Here is a 21,747-nt window from a genome sequence, read left to right as displayed (position 1 = left end):
AGTGAATTTACACAATACAATTCACTTACAGCCCTACACGCCAATGGAATGTGGGAGGAAACTGGAGCATCCGGAGGAAACCCACAGAGAGAACTTGTAAAATCCACACCTCTTAACTTCCACACTCTCAATTTTTACATTTACCAAGCCAATTAACCTACAAACCTGTCCATCTTTGGAGTGTGGGAATAAACCAAAGATCTTGTCGAAAACCCACGCAGATCAGCTGTGCAGCAACTTCAGAGGCCCCAGATGGCCATTGGTTTGCTGACATGGATGTATATATGTTTGGCGAGATGTCTCGAGAATTATGGTTCAATAAACAATCCCCAAGAGTAAACAAGGATCCCAGAGGTATTGTTCACAAATCTCACTCTACAAACTCGGGCTCTGCCACATTTAACAACATTGCATGCTGGATAATGTACAAGTAATTTGCCCATCACCTTAATGTAGGACCTCAGATATTGCTCCAACCCCTCGTGACACTGGGAAACGATGTGGACTAGAACCCTAGGGAGAGAAGACCATGCGATTTCTGCATTAATATGCAACAATTAAGAGTTTTTACAATTGCAAACAACCAGGGGTTAACTAGTTATTCCATGTTCATACACGATACAAAAATGAACGCAAGTGTAAACAAGCCGGAGAGAGGGGAAGCAGGAATATAGAAATTATTTGAAAATATACTCAAAGTGAAAGCCAAGGCCTGAGAGATGGAGCGATTTGGCTGGGGAAGGGAGCGGGGGTGATCGCGATCATCGGTGGGAGAGCAGGCAGAGGTCTACTGCTGGTGAGGAGGAGACATGCGAGTTACAGTGAGAGGGGGCTGTCAGAAGGGGGTTGCATGTGGAAGCCATTGGAGGAGGTGGGTGGGCAGGAGGGTGGTCATGTTCATGGGCTATAGCTCAAGGTTAGGAGAAAAGAGATAAGGGGCACAAAAATGAGAGGAAACGTTTGCACAGAACACAGTTAACCCCAAATCAAAAGAGGCAAAACACTAACGTCTGCCATCTCCTGGGAACTAACATCAGTGCCAAAATAAAATACTGCTGCCCCCCCCCCCCCCCCCCCCCCCAACCACCCCACCAGAGGCTCTGTTACAGTCACCCTCAGCCCTGCCCGACAGATGCCACACAGAGACATTGTTCTTCTCCAAACCATTTGCTCCTGACTGGGTGACTAACAAATGCTGACTAGAGAAGGCAAGCTGCCACAACGGCTGTTTATCCAAGTCTGTGGGTCAAAGACCATTATGGTGTCCCATGTTCATGGACATTTGTTTCAGCAACATTTATCTTACGGGATCTCAGAATGTGCAGGATTCCCTTTGAGCGGAAAAATATCAGCAAAACCGATTACCAGCCATGCTCTGTCCTGCCCCTAACTTACAGCTTTCTTCCCCCCCCCCCCCCCCCCCCCCCCCCCCCCCCCATGGTCTCGTGAGGTGCTGCCGGAACCACTGAGTTACGCTGCCACTTTGTGTCTATCACACCATTATCCCACTTTGTCTGCGCATTTGAGGCAATTTTGCAGAGGTCAATTAATCTACAACCTGCACGTCTTTGGGATGTGGGAGGAATCCAGAGGTACAAAATGCTGGAGTAACTCAACGGTTGAGGCAGCATCTGTGGAGAGAAGGAATGGGCGACGTTTCGGGTCGAGAGCCTTCTTCAGACTGGAGCACTTGGAGAAAACCCATGAGAGGTCACAGGGGGAAAGTGCAAGCTGCACACAAACACAGTCTTTCTTTGGTAAACCAGCATCTGCTGTACTTTGTACTACATTATAGCTGCTACCTACCTGGTAACATTAACTGCAACCTCTTCGTGTGAAGCCCGGGCAAGAACACGAAACAACTGGTTCAGGATTGTGGGCAGGAAGTTGATCATCACATGGCCTTCCATCGCATGTAAACTCTGAAGGAAGAACAAGGAGAGTGGCTTTAATTATTCTCACACAGCAAATTTGATGCTTGGTGCACACCTAATGGTGAGGCGCCACATTGTGGAATTGCTGACTTGCAAGCGCTTCCAAACTGAAGAAGAGTCACTAGCTGAGAACTTCATGGATCATAGAAAATAGGTGCAGGAGTAGGCCATTCGGCCCTTGGAGCCTGCACCGCTATTCAATATGCTCATGGCTGATCATCCAACTCAGTATCCTGTACCTGCCTTCTCTCCATACCCCCTGATCCCTTTAGCCACAAGGGCCACATCTAACTCCCTCTTAAATATAGCCAATGTACTGGCCTCAACTACCTTATGTGGCAGAGAATTCCAGAGATTCATCACTCTCTGTGTGAAAAATGTTTTCCTCATCTCGGTCCTAAAAGATTTTCCCCTTATCCTTAAACTGTGACCCCTTTTTCTGGACTTCCCCAACATCGGGAACAATCTTCCTGCATCTAGCCTGTCCAACCCCTTAAGAATTTTGTCAGTTTCTATAAGATCCCCCTCAATCTTCAAAATTCTAGCGAGTACAAGCCGAGTCTATCCAGTCTTTCTTCATATGAAAGTCCTGACATCCCAGGAATCAGTCTGGTGAACCTTCTCTGTACTCCCGCAAGAATGTCTTTCCTCAGATTAGGAGACCAAAACTGTACGTAATTCTCTAGGTGTGGTCTCACCAAGACTCTGTACAACTGCAGTAGAACCTCCCTGCTCCTATACTCAAATCCTTTTGCTATGAATGCTAACATACCATTCGCTTTCTTCACTGCCTGCTGCACCTGCATGCCTACTCTCAATGACTGGTGTACCATGACACCCAGTTCTCGTTGCATCTCCCCTTTTCCTAATCGGCCACCATTCAGATAATAGTCTACTTTCCTGTTTTTGCCACCAAAGTGGATAACCTCACATTTATCCACATTATACTGCATCTGCCAGGCATTTGCCCATGCACCCAGCCTATCCAAGTCACCTTGCAGCCTCCTAGCATCCTCCTCACAGCTAACACTGCCCCCCAGCTTCGTGTCATCCGCAAACTTGGAGATGTTGTATTCAATTCCCTTGTCCAAATCATTAATATATATTGTAAATAGGTGGGGTCCCAGCACTGAGCCTTGCGGTACCCCACTAGTCACTGCCTGCCATTGTGAAAATAACTTGCTCCTCAACTTCTTAGAGTACCTTTCCTTGGCAGGTCTGATTCCTTTACTCAGTTTGTACTTGGCCTGCCTGTAGATGTCTACATCCCCGCTCCTGTAGGCCTCCTCTTTGGACCATCGGAACTGTCTGAGTTCTGCAGTGAACCAGGGCTTCTTGTTGTTGAACCATGTCCGGGTCTTAGTTGGAGTGCAACTGTCCTCGGAAAAGCTGACATATGATGATACAGTGTCCATATACCCATTGAGGTTCCTGGGATGTCAGGACTTTCATATGAAGAAAGACTGGATAGACTCGGCTTGTACTCGCTAGAATTTAGAAGATTGAGGGGGGATCTTATAGAAACTTACAACATTCTTAAGGGGTTGGACAGGCTAGATGCAGGAAGATTGTTCCCGATGTTGGGGAAGTCCAGAACAAGGGGTCACAGTTTAAGGATAAGGGGGAAGTCTTTTAGGACCATGATGAGAAAAACATTTTTCACACAGAGAGTGGTGAATCTGTGGAACTCTCTGCCACAGAAGGTAGTTGAGGCCAGTTCATTGGCTATATTTAAGAGGGAGTTAGATGTGGCCCTTGTGGCTAAAGGGATCAGGGGGTATGGAGAGAAGGGAGGTACAGGATACTGAGTTGGATGATCAGCCATGATCATAATGAATGGCGGTGCAGGCTCGAAGGGCCGAATGGCCTACTCCTGCAACTATTTTCTATGTTTCGATGTTGCTTCACTGAACACATTCCAATCCGTGCAGTCAAAACAGGATTGTAGGTTCTCAATGCCCTCGCTTGTCCACCTTTTCGTTGTTCTGACCACAGGCTTAGCAGCTTTTAGTTTCTACCTGTAGGTCGGAATAAGGTGAACTAGACAATGATCAGAGAAACCCAGACCTGCCCGGGGAACAGAGCGATATGCGTACACTAAAAAAGTGACTTTGGTAGGTAAAAGACAATAATAAAAGAATCCACATATATGATGTGTTTATGAGTTCAGAAGCCTGATGGCCTGATGATAAAAACTAAGTGCTAAGTCTGATGGTGCATGCAGCCATGCTCCTGTATCGTCTGCCTGGCGGTAACAAGGAGAACAGTCTGCGTGCTGGGTGGCTGTGGTCCTTGATGATGCTGTGTCCCTTCTGCAGGCACTGCCTGTGAAAAATGTCTTGAATGGCCAGGAGACAGTTGCCAATGATGTGCTGTGCCGCCTTCACCACTCTCTGTAGTGATTTGCGGCTGTGGGCAGAACAGTTCCCGTACCAGACTGTGATGCAGCCCGTCAGCAGACTCTCGATGGTGCAACTGTAGAAGTTTGTGAGGATGCTGGCGTTCATGCCAAACCCAGTCTTCTCAGGAAAAAGAGCTGCTGGCGGGCTTTCTTAGTTATTGTGTCCGTGTGCAGTGTCCAAGAGAGGTCCTCAGTGATGTGCATATCGAGGAACTTGAAGCTGCTGACCCTTTCAACCTCAGCATCACCGATGTGGATGGGGAGGTGACCACTCCCCTGCTGTCTCCTGTAGTCCATGATCATCGCTTTAGTTTTGCTGACATTGAGAGAGAGGTTATTTTCCTGGCACCAGCTGTTTAGTGCCTTTACCTCCTCTCTATAGGTCGTCTCATTGTTGTCTGTGATGAGGCCCAGGATGGTCGTGTCGTCAGCAAACTTTAAGGTGATGTTGGAGCTGTGCTTAGCAGTACAGTCGTGCGTGAACAGGGAGTACAGGAGAGGACTGAGCACACAGCCCTGTGGTGCGCCTGTGTTGAGGATCAGTGAGGAAGAGGTGTGGCTGCCAATTCTCACCACCTGGGGCCTGCCCGTCAGGAAGTCGAATATCCAGCCACAGATGGTCTCCAGTCCAAGATCTAGGAGCTTGGGGACGGGTTTTGAGGGAATTATAGTGTTGAATGCCGAGCTATAGTCAATGAAGAGCATTCTGACATATGTATTCCCTTTGTCCAGGTGGGTGAGCTCAGTGGCGATGGCATCATCCGTGGCCCTGTTTGGTCTATACGCAAACTGAAGAGGGTCTACGGTGTCAGGGAGAGAGGAACAGATGTGAGTTTTGACTAGTCACTCGAAGCACTTCATGATGACTGATGTCAGTGTGACAGGACGGTAGTCATTGTCCGGAAGTGGCGGCGCTGCCCTGGCAGCAGCGGCTCGCCTGCAGTCCGTTGGTTTTTACTTTTTTGTATTGTTTTTTTTCGTTTTTGTCTAGTTATGTTTTTGGTTTTTAGGCTGTGTTTATGTGGGGAGGGGGGTGGGGGGTGAAACGGGGGCTGCTGTCACTCCCTTCGGGGGGAATACGACCTTTTTGTCGAATCCCCCTTCTCTGCCTCCATCTACGCTGAGGCCTAGCGGAGCCGGCGACCTCGGGACTCTGGAGGCAGCTGACAGGACTCGTCCTGGGCTCGCTCCCGGCCCAGCCCGGGATGGAACGGTGCTCCCGTGAGAGCGGCATGGTGAGGGGCTGGAGTGGCCCAGCCCGAGGGAGGAACGGCACTCCCGCTGGAGTGGCCCAGCCCGAGGGAGGAACGGCACTCCCGTCGGAGTGGCCCAGCCCGAGGGAGGAACGGCACTCCCGTCGGAGTGGCCCAGCCCGAGGGAGGAACGGCACTCCCGCTGGAGTGGCCCAGCCCGAGGGAGGAACGGCACTCCCGTCGGAGTGGCCCAGCCCGAGGGAGGAACGGCACTCCCGTCGGAGTGGCCCAGCCCGAGGGTGGAACGGTACTCACATGAGGGCGATGTGGTCCGGGGGCTGGGACGGTGCTCTGGTGGCTGGGACGACGTTCTGGCGGCGGTGTCCAGAGTCCTGGGTTCAGCCGCGGGCCAGCGGCTGCGTATGCTGGACTGGAGGTGCGGCGGCTTCGACCACCCCGGGCCGCAGTGTTTGAGCCGGCCCGTTCGCGGGGTTCGGTGAGCTGCGGGACTGTTTGTACCATCGCCCGGTGGGGAATCGCCTCAGCGCAGAGGGAGCAGAGGGAGAGACTGCAACCCTAAGATTTTTGCCTCCACCACAGTGAGGAGGTGTTTGGAGGACTCACTGTGGTGGAAGTTAATTTGTGTTTATTGTTGTTATTATTGTATCATTGTATGTGTGACTGCAGGCACGAAATTTCGTTCAGACCGTAAGGTCTGAATGACAATAAAGGAAATTCAATTTAATTTAAACAGGAGATTAATGGTTTCTTTGGAACAGGAACAATGATGGATGCTTTGAAGGGAGTGGGAACCACAGACTGACTCAGGGAGAGGTTGAAGATGTTGGCAATCCGGTTGTTTTGCGCTCATCATTATTAAGAATTGCTTTTTTAATTGGAATTATTTAATGAATTGAATTTAAATTCTCAAGCAGCCATGGTGGGATTACAACTATAGACTTTAGAGATACGGCACGGAAACAGGCCCTTCGGCCCACCGTGTCTGCGCTGACCAATGATCCCTGCACACTAGCAAACTCCTACACTCTAGGGTCAATTTACAATTTTTACCGAAGCCAATTAACCTACAAACCTGATATAGTCATGGAGTCCTTCAGCACAGACATTGACCCTTCCTCCCAACTTAGCCATGCCGACCAAAGTGCCACATCCAAGCTAGTCCCATTTGTCTGTGTTTGGCCCATAATCTTCTAAACCTTTCCTATCCATGTACCTGTCCAAATGTCATTGCGTGGATGAAGCAAGCTTCACGCCGTTATTGAAAGGTAAATAGTTGAATGGACCCGACAGCACAGGGCTGGTGATGCAAACTTACCTTCAGGAATTTGACAAGTTCGGATCCAGAAGCTTGGGCTCCAGAATCACACTTCTGGCAATACTGGAAGAAGTTGTTGAGGTGCTGGTCCTGCAGATGATACAAGACGAACATAAGGCACAGGAGACAAAAGAGACTGCAGACGCTGTCATCTTGAGCAAAAAACACAGTGCTTGAGGAACTCAGCAGACCAAGCTACAAACAAGGTGCAGGTCAACACAGGTGCAGGAGTTGCCCAATCAGACCATCAAGACCCACTCCACCATTCTCTAAGATTCAATGTCAAACTCTGCGCTGTTCTCCAGCTCTCTCCCTACACTCTTTCACGACCCTGCAGTTGAAGTATCTGTCCAGCCCGACCTTCAATAGATTCTTGTCTTGAGTCTATGTGCCTACGATGCTGCTGCAATCAAAATTTTCATTGTACCTGTACCTCACCAAACTTATGCGCGATAACTTTACTTGACGAACTCTCTGTAAGAAATATCCAGTCTATTTCCACTGCTTCTTACCTGTAGCCCTGAAAATTATTTCCCACTCTGTCAGTATCATCTAATTCTCTGTTGAGGCTTCACAATGGATCTGCCCTTTCCTGCCCTCTCTCCCCTGAATAGATTCCATAAGATTTTGTTTTGAGAATTTACAAGAACAACCAACTTGTTAACCCAATTTACAGAAGATGTTGACTTATTTTTAAGCTGCAGCATATGATTCTCCCACAGGGTGTTCAACGATTTAATCAGAGAATCAGGGGAATTTGGAGTATAGAAGCACCGATTGTCATAGAGTCACAGACATAAGAGTCTCACAGAGTGAACCAGGCCCCTTGTCCCAGCCTGCTCACATCGACCAACATGTCCCATGTACACTAGTCCCACCTGCCTGCGTTCGGCCCAGATCCCTCTAAACCTGTCCTATCCATGTACCTGTCTAAATGTTTCTTAAACGTTGCGATGGTACCTGCCCCAACTACCTCCTCCGGCGGCTCATTCCATACACCCACCACCCTTTGTGTGAAAACATTATCCCTCAGGTTTCCATTAAATCTTTCACCCATCACCTTGAACCTGTATCCATGCTTTGAGAAAGCTCACTCCTGAATCTCAGTACGTGGCCTTGAAGGTTACGGCTGTTCATAGTCTCACCCGATTAATCTAAGCGATGCCTCCATCACTGTTTCAACCAGTGAATTCCTAAATCTTGACAAAATAACTTCCTCAAGTCGCCTCCAATCAATGCACTAATTATTTTAAATTTATATCCCCAGTTATCAATCTTTCTATTAAAGGTCAGTGCATGCTTTATTTACCCTGGTTTCATCATAATTGTATATACCTTGATTACATCCTCTCAGTTCACCTCTTCTGTAAAAAACAATCACAACCTTTGTGATCTTACTGTTCCCATCCTGATAATGCCTCATGAGCCATTCAGCCCATTGTGTGTGCTGGATCCCAAGACCAATCTCATTCATCCCTTTTCAGTCTGAAGAAGGGTCTCCACCCGAAACGTCACCCATTCCTTCTCTCCAGACATGCTGCCTGTCCCGCTGAGTTGCTCCAGCTTTTTATGTCTATCTTCGATTTAAACCAGAATCTGTAATTCTTTCCTACACGTTATTCCTCATGTACCTCTGATCCTTACTCTCTCTCTCTCTCGCTCTCTCTCTCACTCTCTCTCACATACCCGTCAACTCTCCTTTCTGATGTGCGAAAATCTGGAGAAATTAAGGAAACCCATACATTCACTGGGAGAACATGCAAACTCCATACAGACAGCACAGATCGGGACTGAACCCAGGCAGCGTGAGCGTGAGGCAGCAGCACTGACCGCTGCGACACCATGGAGGCAACAATGTCGTTTTAGCATCTCCCTGTTCCTGTCCTCTGAGCATGAGCCACTTTTTACCTTCCTTTCCGACCAAAGCAATGAAAATAAGAATATTATCTAGTAGAACAACATTGAAAACATTCATTCCCCTCTTATAAGGAAATACAAAGATTAATCTGAGGAAAGACATTCTTGCCGTAGAGGGACCTAATCTGAGGAAAGACATTCTTGCCGTAGAGGGAGCACAGAGAAGGTTCACCAGACTGATTCCTGGGATGTCAGGACTTTCATATGAAGAAAGACTGGATAGACTCGGCTTGTACTCTCTAGAATTTAGAAGATTGAGGGAGGATCTTATAGAAACTTACAAAATTCTTAAGGGTTTGGACAGGCGAAATGCAGAAAGATTGTTCCCAATGTTGGGGAAGTCCAGAACAAGGGGTCACAGTTTAAGGATAAGGGGGAAATCTTTTAGGACCGAGATGAGAAATACATTTTTCACACAGAGAGTGGTGAATCTCTGGAATTCTCTGTCACAGAATGCAGTTGAGGCCAGTTCATTGACTATATTTAAGAGGGAGTTGTGGCTAAAGGGATCAGGGGGTATGGAGAGAAGGCAGGTACAGGATACTGAGTTGGATGATCAACCATGATCATATTGAATGGCGGTGAAGGATCGAAGGGCCGAATGGCCTACTCCTGCACCTAATTTCGATGTTTCTATTATGTACCATTGTTAACCTCCATTAAAAGGACCCATTACAGTCACTCCAACACTGTGAGTCTTGTGCCAGATTCCAGCATCTGCTGTTTCTCCAAAATAGTAGATGCTTTAAATCAAAATTTCAAACATGTGAAGTAAATAAAGAAGACAGCAACTGACCTGGGTGTAGACCGTCGACACTAGGTGTGTGGCAACTTTGAAAATATGTTTGGCTCCATCTACCCATTTGATTTCAGGACCAGTGTGCTGAAATGTACCAAAAAAATGGTGTGAAACTAAATTAATTAAACAAAAGCTAAATTTAGCTTTTATTTATTTCCATCATCAACAGCTAGCTCTGCAATTCTTGTTGATGCATCCCAGCAGTCTTTAGTTTAGAGATACAACGCAGAAACAGGCCCTTCAGCCCATCGAGTCTGCACCGACCAGCGACCACCCAGCACACTAACTTTATCCTATATGCTGGGGACAATTTACAATTTTTGCTGAAGTGAATTAACCTACAAACCTGCACGTCTTTGGAGTGTGGGAGGAAACCGCAGCATCCGGAGAAACCCCACGTAGGTCACGGGGAGAACGTACAAACTCCATACAGCCCCCAAAGTCAGGATCAAACCTGGCTCTCTGGCGCTGTAAGGCAGCAACTTTACCGCTGCTCCAACGTGCCGCCCTTTGTCAAATAGACTAAACCCCTAAAGCTCAAGCAACATACTTGTGAGTATTCTCTGTATCCTCTCTAGCTCTAGCCCTGAAAATTGCAAGGGGAAAATACTGGAATCACTAATATTGATGTAATAAAAGAACATCTGGAAAAAGCTAATAGAACTGTGCAGAGTCAACATGGGAAAAGGAAAATTATCTTTGACTAATCTGCTGGAGTTCTTTGAGGACATGATTAATGGCTTAAATCAGGGGTAAACCAATGCATGGGAGTGTATTTGGATTTTGATAAAGTTCCTACGCTGGAGATTGGACCAAAAAAGTAGACCACGTGGAATTGTGTGAAATATAATGGCACAGATTGAGAATTGAGTTATTGGTCATAACGCCAGAGGTGAAATAATCCAATTTCTGTCAGGTTGTGACTAGTGGGCTCAGTGCTTGGTCCCCAGCTATTCACAACTTGTAACAACTGATGAAGCGGACTAACAGTCACACTTACAAGCCAGTTGACCCTTCCTCTGCAACGTGACATTGGCTTTCTCTAATTATTTAATTATTCTCTAATTAAGGATAAGGGGGAAATCTTTTAGGACCGAGATGAGAAAAACATTTTTCACACAATGGTGAATCTCTGGAATTCTCTGCCACAAAAGGTAGTTGAGGCCAGTTCATTTAAGAGGGAGTTAGATGTGGCTCTTGTGGCTAAAGGAATCAGGGAGTATGGAGAGAAGGCAGGTACAGGATACTGAGTTGGATGATCAGCCATGATCATATTGAACGACGGTGCAAGCTCGAAAGACCGAATGGCCTACTCCTGCACCTATTTTCTATGTCTATGTTTCTATTTCCAGTTTCCAAGAAAGATCTTTGACCTGAAACTGAAACTCTTTCTGCCCAATCTACTGAACATTTAAAGCATTGTGCGTTCTATCAGTCATTTCTCCTGGGTATTTTTGTCAAAAATTACATACAAATTCAGAAATGTAATACTTTTGGTCACTTGCACATGGAGGGTTCACCAGATCATTGGATTTCTGTGAGGAACCATGATGGTCACCTCATGCCGCCTTCATCCAATGGCCTGGAGGAAATGCAGAGCTTACCTTTCCCATTCCCAGCTCCAGGTAGCTTAAGTAGCCAACAGGTAGATTGGCTGAGACAGAGATCTGATTATCATTGGTAACCACCCGACCATCTTTCAGAATGGGCAGCCAGGCATAACCAACTGCAGGAGCAAGACGAGAAAATATGTCAAAATAATCAAGAGTTTAGAGACAGGAACTTCACATCATGATGCAGCAGAATTTGACCACATCAGTGAATTAAAGTGTCGTCCAAATCCTTCTCCTTATTAACTCAACAACAATGTGGGTAAAAAGTGAATACCTCTGCAACTAAAGACCCGAGACCTACCCACAGAAGTGGATTAAAACCCAGCTGTGTTGAGGTCTGTAGATCAAAGTTATTCTGGAAACCAAAGCGAATACTGACGTACAGAAAAGTATTCAATGGGAAAACACGAAAACTGACAGCAGAGTCTGTGGTCAGCTCAGGCACTTAAGTAAGCTGGTCACAAAGACGCAGCCACATCTTAGGTATGTTGCAAAGCCTACCTGAAGCGTGGCTGAGAATCTGCCCCAGCCCGTGTGCGCGATTTTGGCGCTGTTTTGAGGGGGCGGGTTTAAAACGCGATTTTCACTAGGCTGTTGCAATCAAAAATGTTCAGCCTAGTAAATCATTAACGAAAAATCGCTGAAAGACCCCGTCGCAAAAGGTATTATTAGTTTTTATGGCCTTGTATAATAGTTATAGTAGTTTAAAAATCACTCTCTAAACCCGCGACCTCTCGCAGCCCCAGGGTTTTATAAAGCAAACAATTAAAGGTATGTACCTTATTTTTACATTAAAAGGGGCTTCTTAAGAACCCTGTTATTAAAGTTTTCTATAGCGAGTAGCTCATTTTGGGCGCTTTATATCCCGCAGTGTTTTTCTGGGCCTTTGAGAGCACAAATCCACTGCAATGTGAACATTCTAAACCAGCGCGTTCACTGGAACCCACTGGAAAGCTGATTTAAAATGGACTTTAATTTACAGCAATTGAACACTAAATTCCTTCCATTTGGCCTATAAATTAATGTAAATGAGATTTAAAAATCATGTCTTATTGTGAATTATTTATGAATATTACTTGGACATTTGGGCTATTTAAAAACGTTAATCATTTATTAAGAAATGGATAGATGTTTAGATCTAGTAATTGAAGTTTGAAATTTGCTACACTTGGGTAACTAACTAATTGTATGCTTTAATTTCAGGTCATCCAAGTTAGATTATTTTATGTTTGTTTCAGAATGGTTCAATCTACAGTAACTGAAAATTTCATTCAGTTCTCTTAATTTTTAAGAAGGTTATGGGCTTTTGACAGAACGCGATCACAGCTTTTTTGTTATGTCCATAGAAAATCAATAGGGAACAAGATGCTAATTTCAGAGTATGAAAATGGCCATAACTTGTTAAATACTTGAGATATGAAAGTGAATTAGGTGTCAAATTAAACTTATTTTTACGCATTATCTGATGGGATAAATTACAGACTTGATTTTTTAAATCTCAAAATTTTGTAACATTGCTACACATCTGTGGGGAGAATGTTCTCATTGTCACCGCTTGGGACGGCAAAGCAAAGAGTAAAAGGTGTATTTATTTTTATATTAACTCCTTAAATATTCGACTGAAGCTGAAGTAAAGACTGGTTCACGGCTTAAATATTACAAGCAAACGTTTGAAATTGGGAACAAAAAATATTTGCAACTGTTTGAATTTTGCAATATTCATCAGGGAATGCCAACACTGCTATAAAGTTTGTTATTTGGACCCCAAGTTCATTTCCCCATAACTATGACTCTGCTGAGAACTCACTCACAGATCATACAACAATGTATAGCATTGCCATGATTTGCGAGTTTGAATAATTTGTCAGATGACAGGTTATGGTGGAGAATCAGTGCTTTTTCTGGAGATGTTTTCGAAATTGATATTTGACAAATGTCGTGGTTTTTGCAAATTTTTTTTCATTTCATTTTTTTCCCCATTTCACTGATTTATCGAATTTAGGTGTGATTTACTTATAATGTATGCTTTTGCGTGTTTAAGCCTGTGACATTTTATTGTACCCGTATCTCACTATACTTGTGCACATGACAATAAACCCGACTTGAGTTACTCGGGATGGCACCGCACAAACCGCTGTCAGGTTCCAGCTACGAAAACTGACAGAGTTGTGTCGGCAATCTGGCATCTGCACACAGAATCAGTTTATAAATAAATTGCTCAACACTAAATTCATCTCACTCGGGTTCATTAGATGAATTTCTGTTGTTTTTTTTTTAAACAGCATTGGTAAAGACTGCACCTATTTTCTATGTCTATGTTTCTATTTCCAGTTTCCAAGAAAGATCTTTGACCTGAAACTGAAACTCTTTCTGCCCAATCTACTGACTTATCTAAATGGAAGCAAAAATGCAGCGTCTTGAAACTTTCAGATGTGCTTGCAAGTATATTGCAAGTCAATGTTTAAATAACAACAGGAAATTTATACCGACATATTGATACAGTGGATCAGCAGCAAGCATTTATTTTTATAGTCACACATCATTCAAAACACCCTCCAGTGACTATTCCAATACAGAGGTGCTGCAGCCAGTGTGGATGACAATACGATAATCCCTGGGTAATATGCTTCAGGAATCTTGAACACTGGCCAGGATAATTCCCCTATCTATATATAGCCACGGATACAGATCCTTTTTTTCACAGGTCTCTGAGGTGCGACTTGATCAAATTATTTTGACTGAGTGGGATGGGATATAACAATTAGTGCTGGTGCTTCACAGGAACAGCCACCGGGGTTCATTCGTGACCTTGTGTATATCAAGTTCACATCTTCGCCCTGCAATGCCATGACTTTCCTCCCACATCACTATGTTCCGGGAGGTTAACTAACCACAGTAAACTGCATCTTGGTGCAGGAAAACTGCAAAAGTAATGACAGTGGAGCTTATGGTCATGTGCACTGTTGCAGCAAAAGGAATGGTGGAATGGGACATGGGAGTGATCACAGCTAGCACGGACCTGATGGAAACATAGAAAATAGGTGCAGGGGGAGGCCATTCGGCCCTTCGAGCCAGCGCTACCATTCACTGTGATCATGGCTGATCGTCCCCTATCAATAACCCGTGCCTGCCTTCTCCCCATATCCCTTGACCCCACTAGCCCCTAGAGCTCTATCTAACTCTCTCTTAAATCCATCCAGTGACGGCCTCCACTGCCCTCTGTGGCAGGGAATTCCATAAATTCACAACTCTCTGGGTAAAAAAGTTTTTTCTCACCTCAGTCTTAAATGACCTCCCCTTAATTCTAAGACTGTGGCCCCTGGCTCTGGACTCGCCCAACATTGGGAACATTTTTCCTGCATCTAGCTTGTCCAGTCCTTTTATAATTTTATATGTTTCTATAAGATTCCCCCTCATCCTTCCAAACTCCAGTGAATACAAGCTTATGGACTGAACAGCCTCCCTCTGTGATGAATTCCAACATAGAACAATACAGCACAAATAACAGGCCCTTTAGACTACAATGTCTGTGACGAACATGATGCCAAGACCATCTCTTATCTGCTGGCTCATAATTCAAATCCCTCCATTTCCTGTGTATTCATATGCCCATCTAAAATTCTCTTAAATGCCACTATTTTATCTGCCTCAACTATCATTGCTGGCATCGTGTCGCAGGCACTCTCCACCCACACAGAAGGTGGTGTGCATGGAACAAGCTGTCAAAGGAAGTAGTTGAGGTAACTACGATAAAAATATTGAAGATACATTTGGACAGGTACTTGTGTGGGAAGGAACTGGAGATGATTTAAACCGAAGATATTCGACACAAAAAGCTGGAGCAACTCAACGGGTCAGTCAGCATCTCTGGAGAAAAGGAATAGGTCATGACCCAGCTTTTTGCTCTATGGACAGGTTCGTGGATAGGAAAAGTTTCGAGAGGTTTGGGCCAAACGTGAGCAAATGGGACTGTCTTTGATGGGTCATTTTGGTCTGCATAAACGAGTTGGGTCGAAGGTCAAGTTTCCTCGCTGTGTGACTATGACTCTAATTGGCTTTACAATGTCCTGATGGGGTGAGAGATACAATAAACACTCTTATGGATATTGTTGATATCGTTAAGGAAAGACATCAAGTGAAACCTTGAGATTCAATAGTCTCCTTCTTCTTGGTGGTGCCTTTGCTCGAGTTGTCACAGCTGACGTGATAGAAGGTGAACAACAAATGATGCTTCTCGTGGAGTTGTGTTGGGAGCTCCACTTTAACCTGAAACAGAGAGAGAATTCTTGAATTCTGGCATCAAAATCCATCTGAACCCAATGGGAGCCAGTCAGCTTTGCAAGAGATTTAACAGAGGTATGAATTCTGAAAGTCCCTGTCCAACTATAAGAACTACAGTGATTCAAGGTGGTGACCAACTTCTCAATGGCAATTACGGATTGGCAACAAATGCAGGCCTAGCCTGTGATCTCAGAGCCTGAAAAAAAAAACTTAGAGAATTATTATATTTTGAAATAATACAGGTTCTATGCTAGCTGACTCACTCAGCAATCCTATTCTCGACTCCCCTGTAACCTGTTCTCCCTCATATTCCTATCAACTGCACCCTGATTCTCCTGTTACCCAAATGAGGGGCAATTTACCTTGGCCAATTTTCCTACCAGCTGCATGTCTTGGAGACGTAGGCGGAAACTGGAGCACAAGGTCATAGGGAAAACGTGCAAACTTCACACAGGCAGCACCAGGGGTCACCTACATCACCACTATGCCCGCCCAAATATTATGCCACTGTGCTGCCCAAATATATCTGTCCTGATAGAGTGTCCGTTTTTACCTCATCATAGAACTCTGGGTTGTGATGATGATGCAACACCACGGAGAAGGCCCATTTCGTAAATACAGAACCTCCGGGTCTCCCGTATATGCACTGCACAGAGAGAAAGCAGAAAGGAAAACAGTCAACACTTACATTTTCTGCTATAAAGACTGTAAATGAAGAGGATTTGTACATCGCCATCTTCACACTGGAAGCAGGGAAATGCTCAGCAGTGCCACTGGTACTACTCAACACCTTCCAGCCTCTAGCTCTATCTCCCCCTTCCTCTCTTCTCCTTCAGCTCCACCCGTGCATCATTTCCCACCCTCAGCTCGTTCCGCTTATCACCGACCAGCTTCCCCACCTCACCCCTCCCTCTCTCCTCTTTATATTCCTTCCTCCACACTTTTAGTCCTGATGCAGGGCCCCAACCCAACGCAGCAACCATTTTATGTCACAACACATGCTGCCTGACCCACTATGTTCCTCCAACAATTTGCTTTCTTATTTGCACACAGTGGTCCCACATTTGTATTGAGCCTTGATTGTACTAAGATCTTTTTGGTCCCTGCCATGTAATGAGGACTGAGATATTTGGGAAGAATTGCAAGTGTAAGACCAGAACAGAGATTTATGGTAAAGAGATTTTTCTACCAGACAGTGGTGATTACATTGAATGTACTGCCTGAGAGAGAGTGTTGGAAGCAGAGTCCCTGACAATATTAAAGCAGTGTTGAGATGCCCAGACAAAGAGGGCTCTGAGCCAAGTGCTGGGATTAACACAGATAGGCGCTCAGTGGGCAGCGGAGACTTAGTGGGCCAAATCACATAAATCCATGCTTTATGACTCGATTTCCAGCAACGAACTGAGTACATTTTGTATGCGGCAGGTGGTGTCTTACTAACTTCATTGAGCTTTTGGAGGAGGTGACAAAGGTGATCGTACGTGGATTTTAGTAAGGCAGTTGGCAAAAGTCCCGCATAGTAGGCTGATCCAGAAGATTAAGATGTATGGGATTAACAGTGATTTGATCGTATGAATTCTCAACTGACTTACTGATAGACAACAGAGAGTTCTGAAGGATAATGTTCAGGCTGGAGGTCTGTGACCACTGACGTTCTGCATGGATTAATAGACCTTGGTTGTTTTTGATACATATAAATAACTTGGACATAAATATAGATGGGTTAGTTAGTAAGTTTGAAGATGACACCAAGATTGCTGGTGTCACAGACTACGAGAATGGCTGTCAAAGTACACAGAAGAAAATAAATCAGCTACAGAAATGGACAGAGAAATGGCAGATGGAGTTTAATCCGACCAAATATGAGGCGTTGCACTTTGGGAGGTGGAATGTAAGAGGAAAATATCCAACTGATGGCAAGACCCCGAACAAAATTAATGTACAGAGGGATCTTGAGGTCAAAGTCCATACACCCTGAAAGTGGCAAACACAACTAGATAAAGTGGTTAAGAATGCGTATGTTTGATTGCCTTCATTGGTGGGGGCATTATGTTTCAGAGTCAGGAAATCATGTTGCAGTTTTATAGGGGTTTGGTTAGGCCGAAATTGGAGTATTGTACGCAGTTGTGGTCAGCCCATTACAGGAAGGATGTGGAGGCTTTGGAAAGGGTGCAGAGGAGGTTTACTGGAATGATGCCTTGATTAGGGGGTATTATGCCCCTGTCCCACTTAGGAAACCTGAACGGAAACCTCTGGAGACTTTGTGCCCCACCCAAGGTTTTCGTGCGGTTCCCGGAGGTTTTTGTCAGTCTCCCTACCCACTTCCACTACCTGCAACCTCCGGCAACCACCTGCAACCTCCGGGAACCGCACGGAAACCTTGGGTGGGGCGCAAAGTCTCCAGAGGTTCCCGTTCAGGTTTCCTAAGTGGGACAGGGGCATTAGCTACAAGCTGAGGTTGGACAGGACTTAAATTGTTTTCTGTGGAACACTGGAGGTAGAGTGGGAGACCTGCTAAATGTACACTGAATTATGAGAGGCAGAGATAGGGTGGCAGAACCTTTTTCCCCCAAGATGGAAATGTCAAATACTGGAGGGCTTAGCTTTAAGATGAGGGAGGGCAAGTGTTCAAAGGAGATGTGCGTGACACGTTTGTTTTACACAGAGGGTGTCGAGTGCCTGCAATGTGCTACCATGAGTGGTGGTGGAGGCAGACATGATAGTGGTATTTAAGAGACTTTTGGATAGGCGTATGGATGTGCAGGGAATGGAGGGATATGGATTATGTACGCAGGCAGATGAGAGTTGGTCTTGGCATCATGTTCAGCCAGATATTATGGGCTGAAGGGCCGGTTCCCGTACCGTACTGTTCTATGTTCTGTGTAAACTGGCTGCTCATTGTAAACCGACAATTTATTAAGAATCATTGATCTCACTTCAGCAATACTCCGTGGCTGACACTGTATTGTCAGCAACAAACAGGAAAATCCTTGCAAATCTAAACGATACTGACCCTCAGAGGCTGTGACTCTTCCTCATCAGAGTCCCTGAACTCCAGGCAAACAGCAATGTTCCTCGCCTGCACAAAAGAAAAACAAATGATCTTTCATACGAGAAGCTGAAGATCAAGTCAGCAGGACAGGGTTACAACATCACTGTCAACATTTAAACCAGCACCAGCACCCTAACTCAGAATCAGTTTGTTACCTACAACATGCAGAGTACTGTCAAACTGCATTAATCCGGCATGCATAGGACTGAAGAAGGGTCTTGACCCAAAACGTTACCCATCTGCAGAGATGCTGCCTGACCGACTGAGATACTCCAGCACATTGTGCCCATTTGTTTATTAACCAGCATTTGCAGTTCTTTGTTTCTATGAAGAGGAATTTGGAGGTGTTGGACCTGAAGACTTTCTTTAACGTTGGATGTTATTTCCAAAAACACCCCGACAGTCCTTTAGGGGAGTAGGTGTAGGTGTCTGAAGAAGGGTTTCCACCCGAAACGTTGCCTATTTCCTTCGCTCCATAGATGCTACCTCATCCAGCTGAGCTTCTCCAGCATTTGTGTCTACCTCCAACATTCCTTTAGTTCACTTTTTTTAAAAGATGTTAATAGGTATTGTGATTGTCCCGTGAACTACCCATGTTTAAAGAGAGTGCTGGAACTGGGACCTTAGGAGAGCTAAAAGGGAGTGTGGGAATCAGCGCCCCAGTATGTGGGAAGTGAAAGTGGGAACTGAGGCAGACATGAATGGAAAGGAAGCTCGGGACTGTGGAATTTGTGAGCGAGAAAGCCTCATGAAAAACATCAGCTGGTGAGCCCAGTGCCAAACTATTAGGACTTCCGAAAAGCCGGAAAACGGATTATCAGGGTTTTACTATCAGGCCACTAAATTATAATAATAATAATAATATATTTTATTGCCATTGCACATAAGCGCAACGAGATTTGGTATGCAGCTTCCATCCGATGTCACAACATAAATAACTAATAAAATTTAGATTTAGATACCCCGAGAACATGGATTGTAAAAAGAACAGTAAAATAGTCAAAACAGTTCAAACAGACTAAAGTGCAGATGTGTCTGTGCGACGTGACCATCCGAGGGAGACAGTCCAGGGGGGGTGGGGTGCACTCAGCAGAACAACATGCATTTATTTAGTACAGCAAAATGGAGAATGCCTCCACAGACGCTGCCTGACCCAAATTACAACAATTAAAAACAGTCTGCAGCTCTACAGCTAACTCATTGCAGATGCAACATTACTCACTTTTGCGAATGATTTTTGACTGTCATACTTCAGATGTTTTGGGTAAACGTAGAGATGATTGTTGTAAATGGTAAACGGTTGAGAAAGCTTTGCTGTACAAGGAAAAAATTCCTCCACCTCGTGAGTAACCAAGACCTTAGGGCTATTTTCAAAATGCTTCACTGGGATGTATGAAGAGTTCACACAACCTGCAACAACACATATTTACAGGCATCACTTAAAGTAATACAACAATCAGAGGCATTTCTCCAATGCGTTAGCGCACAAAATCATATGTGAAGATATGGAGGCACATGTGGCCAAACATTAGGTCGAAGAGATGTTTGTTTTTCTGTAAGAAGGAACTGCAGATGCTGGTTTAAACCGAAGATAAACACAAAAAGCTGGAGTAACTCAGCGGAACAGGCAGCATCTCTGGAGAGAAAGAATGGGTGACGTTTCGGGTCAAGACCCTTCTTCAGACTGGTTAGGGATAAGGGACGGCAATGTGGAGAGATAAAGAACAATGAATGAAAGATATGCAAAAAAATATCGATGATAAAGGAAACAGGCCATTGTAAGCTGTATGTAGGGTGAAAATGAGAAGTTATTGCGACTTGGGTGGGGGAGGGATAGAGAGAGCAGGAATGCTGGTGATACCTGAAGTGAGGGAAATTAATATTAATACCACTAGGCTGTAAGCTGCCCAAGCGAAATATGAGATGCTGTTCCTCCAATTTGTGTTTAGCCTCACTGGAGGAGTGTGTAGGAATGGGAAACTGTGTAGGAATGGGAAAGGGAATTAAAGTGTCCAGCAACCGGGAGATCAGGTTGGTTCACACAGGCTGAGCGAAGGTGTTTGGTAAATCTGCGTTTGGTCTCGTCGATATATAAGAGTCCACATCTTGAACAATGGATACAGTAGATTTGTTTTTGTTCATTTTTCTGGATCTGGACATTGCTGGCAAGGCCAGCATTTGTTTCTCATTCTAACAGCATCGCTAGACCATTTCAGAGGATATTTAAGAAGCAAACACATTTGGTGAATCTGGAGGGAAACACTAAACAGACTTGGCAGGTTCAGCTTTCCTTCCTTGAAAACAAAAGGGACAAATAATTTTGTTCTTGCCGTTACTGAAACTAATTGTTGCCAAGCTGAGATCTGAACTCAACTTTCTAGATTGTTAGTCCTGGGCTCTTGTTTTAAAGTAGCTTGGACAATATTTATTCCCCGCGTAACATTACGAAAAGTCAGATCATAATTTCACTGGTGCATGTGGGAGCTTGTTGTGTGTTCCAGCATTACAACAGTGATTATGCTTCAACAGTATTTGGCTGGCTATATACCATACAGGATGGTCCAACAAGGGTTGTGAATGGTTACATTCAGCTACAGAAATGCAAGCCTAAATGAAGAATGGAATCATAGAAACATAGAAAATAGGTGCAGGAGTAGGCCATTCGGCCCTTCGAGCCTGCACTGCCATTCAATATGATCATGGCTGATCATCCAACTCAGTATCCTGTACCTGCCTTCTCTCCATACCCCCTGATCCCTTTAGCCACAAGGGCCACATCTAACTCCCTCTTAAATATAGCCAATGAACTGGCCTCAACTACCTTCTGTGGCAGAGAATTCCACAGATTCACCACAGATCCTCTGTGTTGGGGAAGTCCAGTCTGGACTTCCCCAACATCAGGAACAATCTTCCTACATCTAGCCTGTCCAACCCCTTAAGAATTTTGTAAGTTTCTATAAGATCCCCCCTCAATCTCCTAAATTCTAGCGAGTACAAACTGAGTCTATCCAGTCTTTCTTCATATGAAAGTCCTGACATCCCAGGAATCAGTCTGGTGAACCTTCTCTGTACTCCCTCTATGGCAAGAATGTCTTTCCTCAGATTAGGAGACCAAAACTGTACCCAATACAGTTGGTGTGGTCTCACCAAGACCATGTACAACTGCAGTAGAACCTCCCTGCTCCTATACTCAAATCCTTTTGCAATGATTGCTAACATAC

The 21,747-nt window shown here is 44.9% G+C and overlaps 1 protein-coding gene across 1 annotated transcript in view; it reads right to left on the bottom strand.

The window, feature by feature from the left end:
* Positions 1-21,747, bottom strand: part of LOC129697932 (dedicator of cytokinesis protein 9-like) — a 317,261-nt gene that overhangs the window by 96,986 nt on the left and 198,528 nt on the right. Inside the window, 9 exon segments of the mRNA XM_055636668.1 lie at positions 447-513; positions 1,807-1,922; positions 6,865-6,954; positions 9,578-9,664; positions 11,185-11,306; positions 15,336-15,459; positions 16,028-16,120; positions 18,488-18,553; positions 19,749-19,936. Coding sequence (XP_055492643.1) covers positions 447-513; positions 1,807-1,922; positions 6,865-6,954; positions 9,578-9,664; positions 11,185-11,306; positions 15,336-15,459; positions 16,028-16,120; positions 18,488-18,553; positions 19,749-19,936 — 953 coding nt within the window.

This window comes from Leucoraja erinacea, chromosome 6 (genome assembly GCF_028641065.1).
Source record: "Leucoraja erinacea ecotype New England chromosome 6, Leri_hhj_1, whole genome shotgun sequence".
Taxonomy (NCBI): Eukaryota; Metazoa; Chordata; class Chondrichthyes; order Rajiformes; family Rajidae; genus Leucoraja; species Leucoraja erinaceus.
Note: the sequence above shows the minus strand (reverse complement) of the source record. Positions and strands in the feature narration are given on the sequence as shown.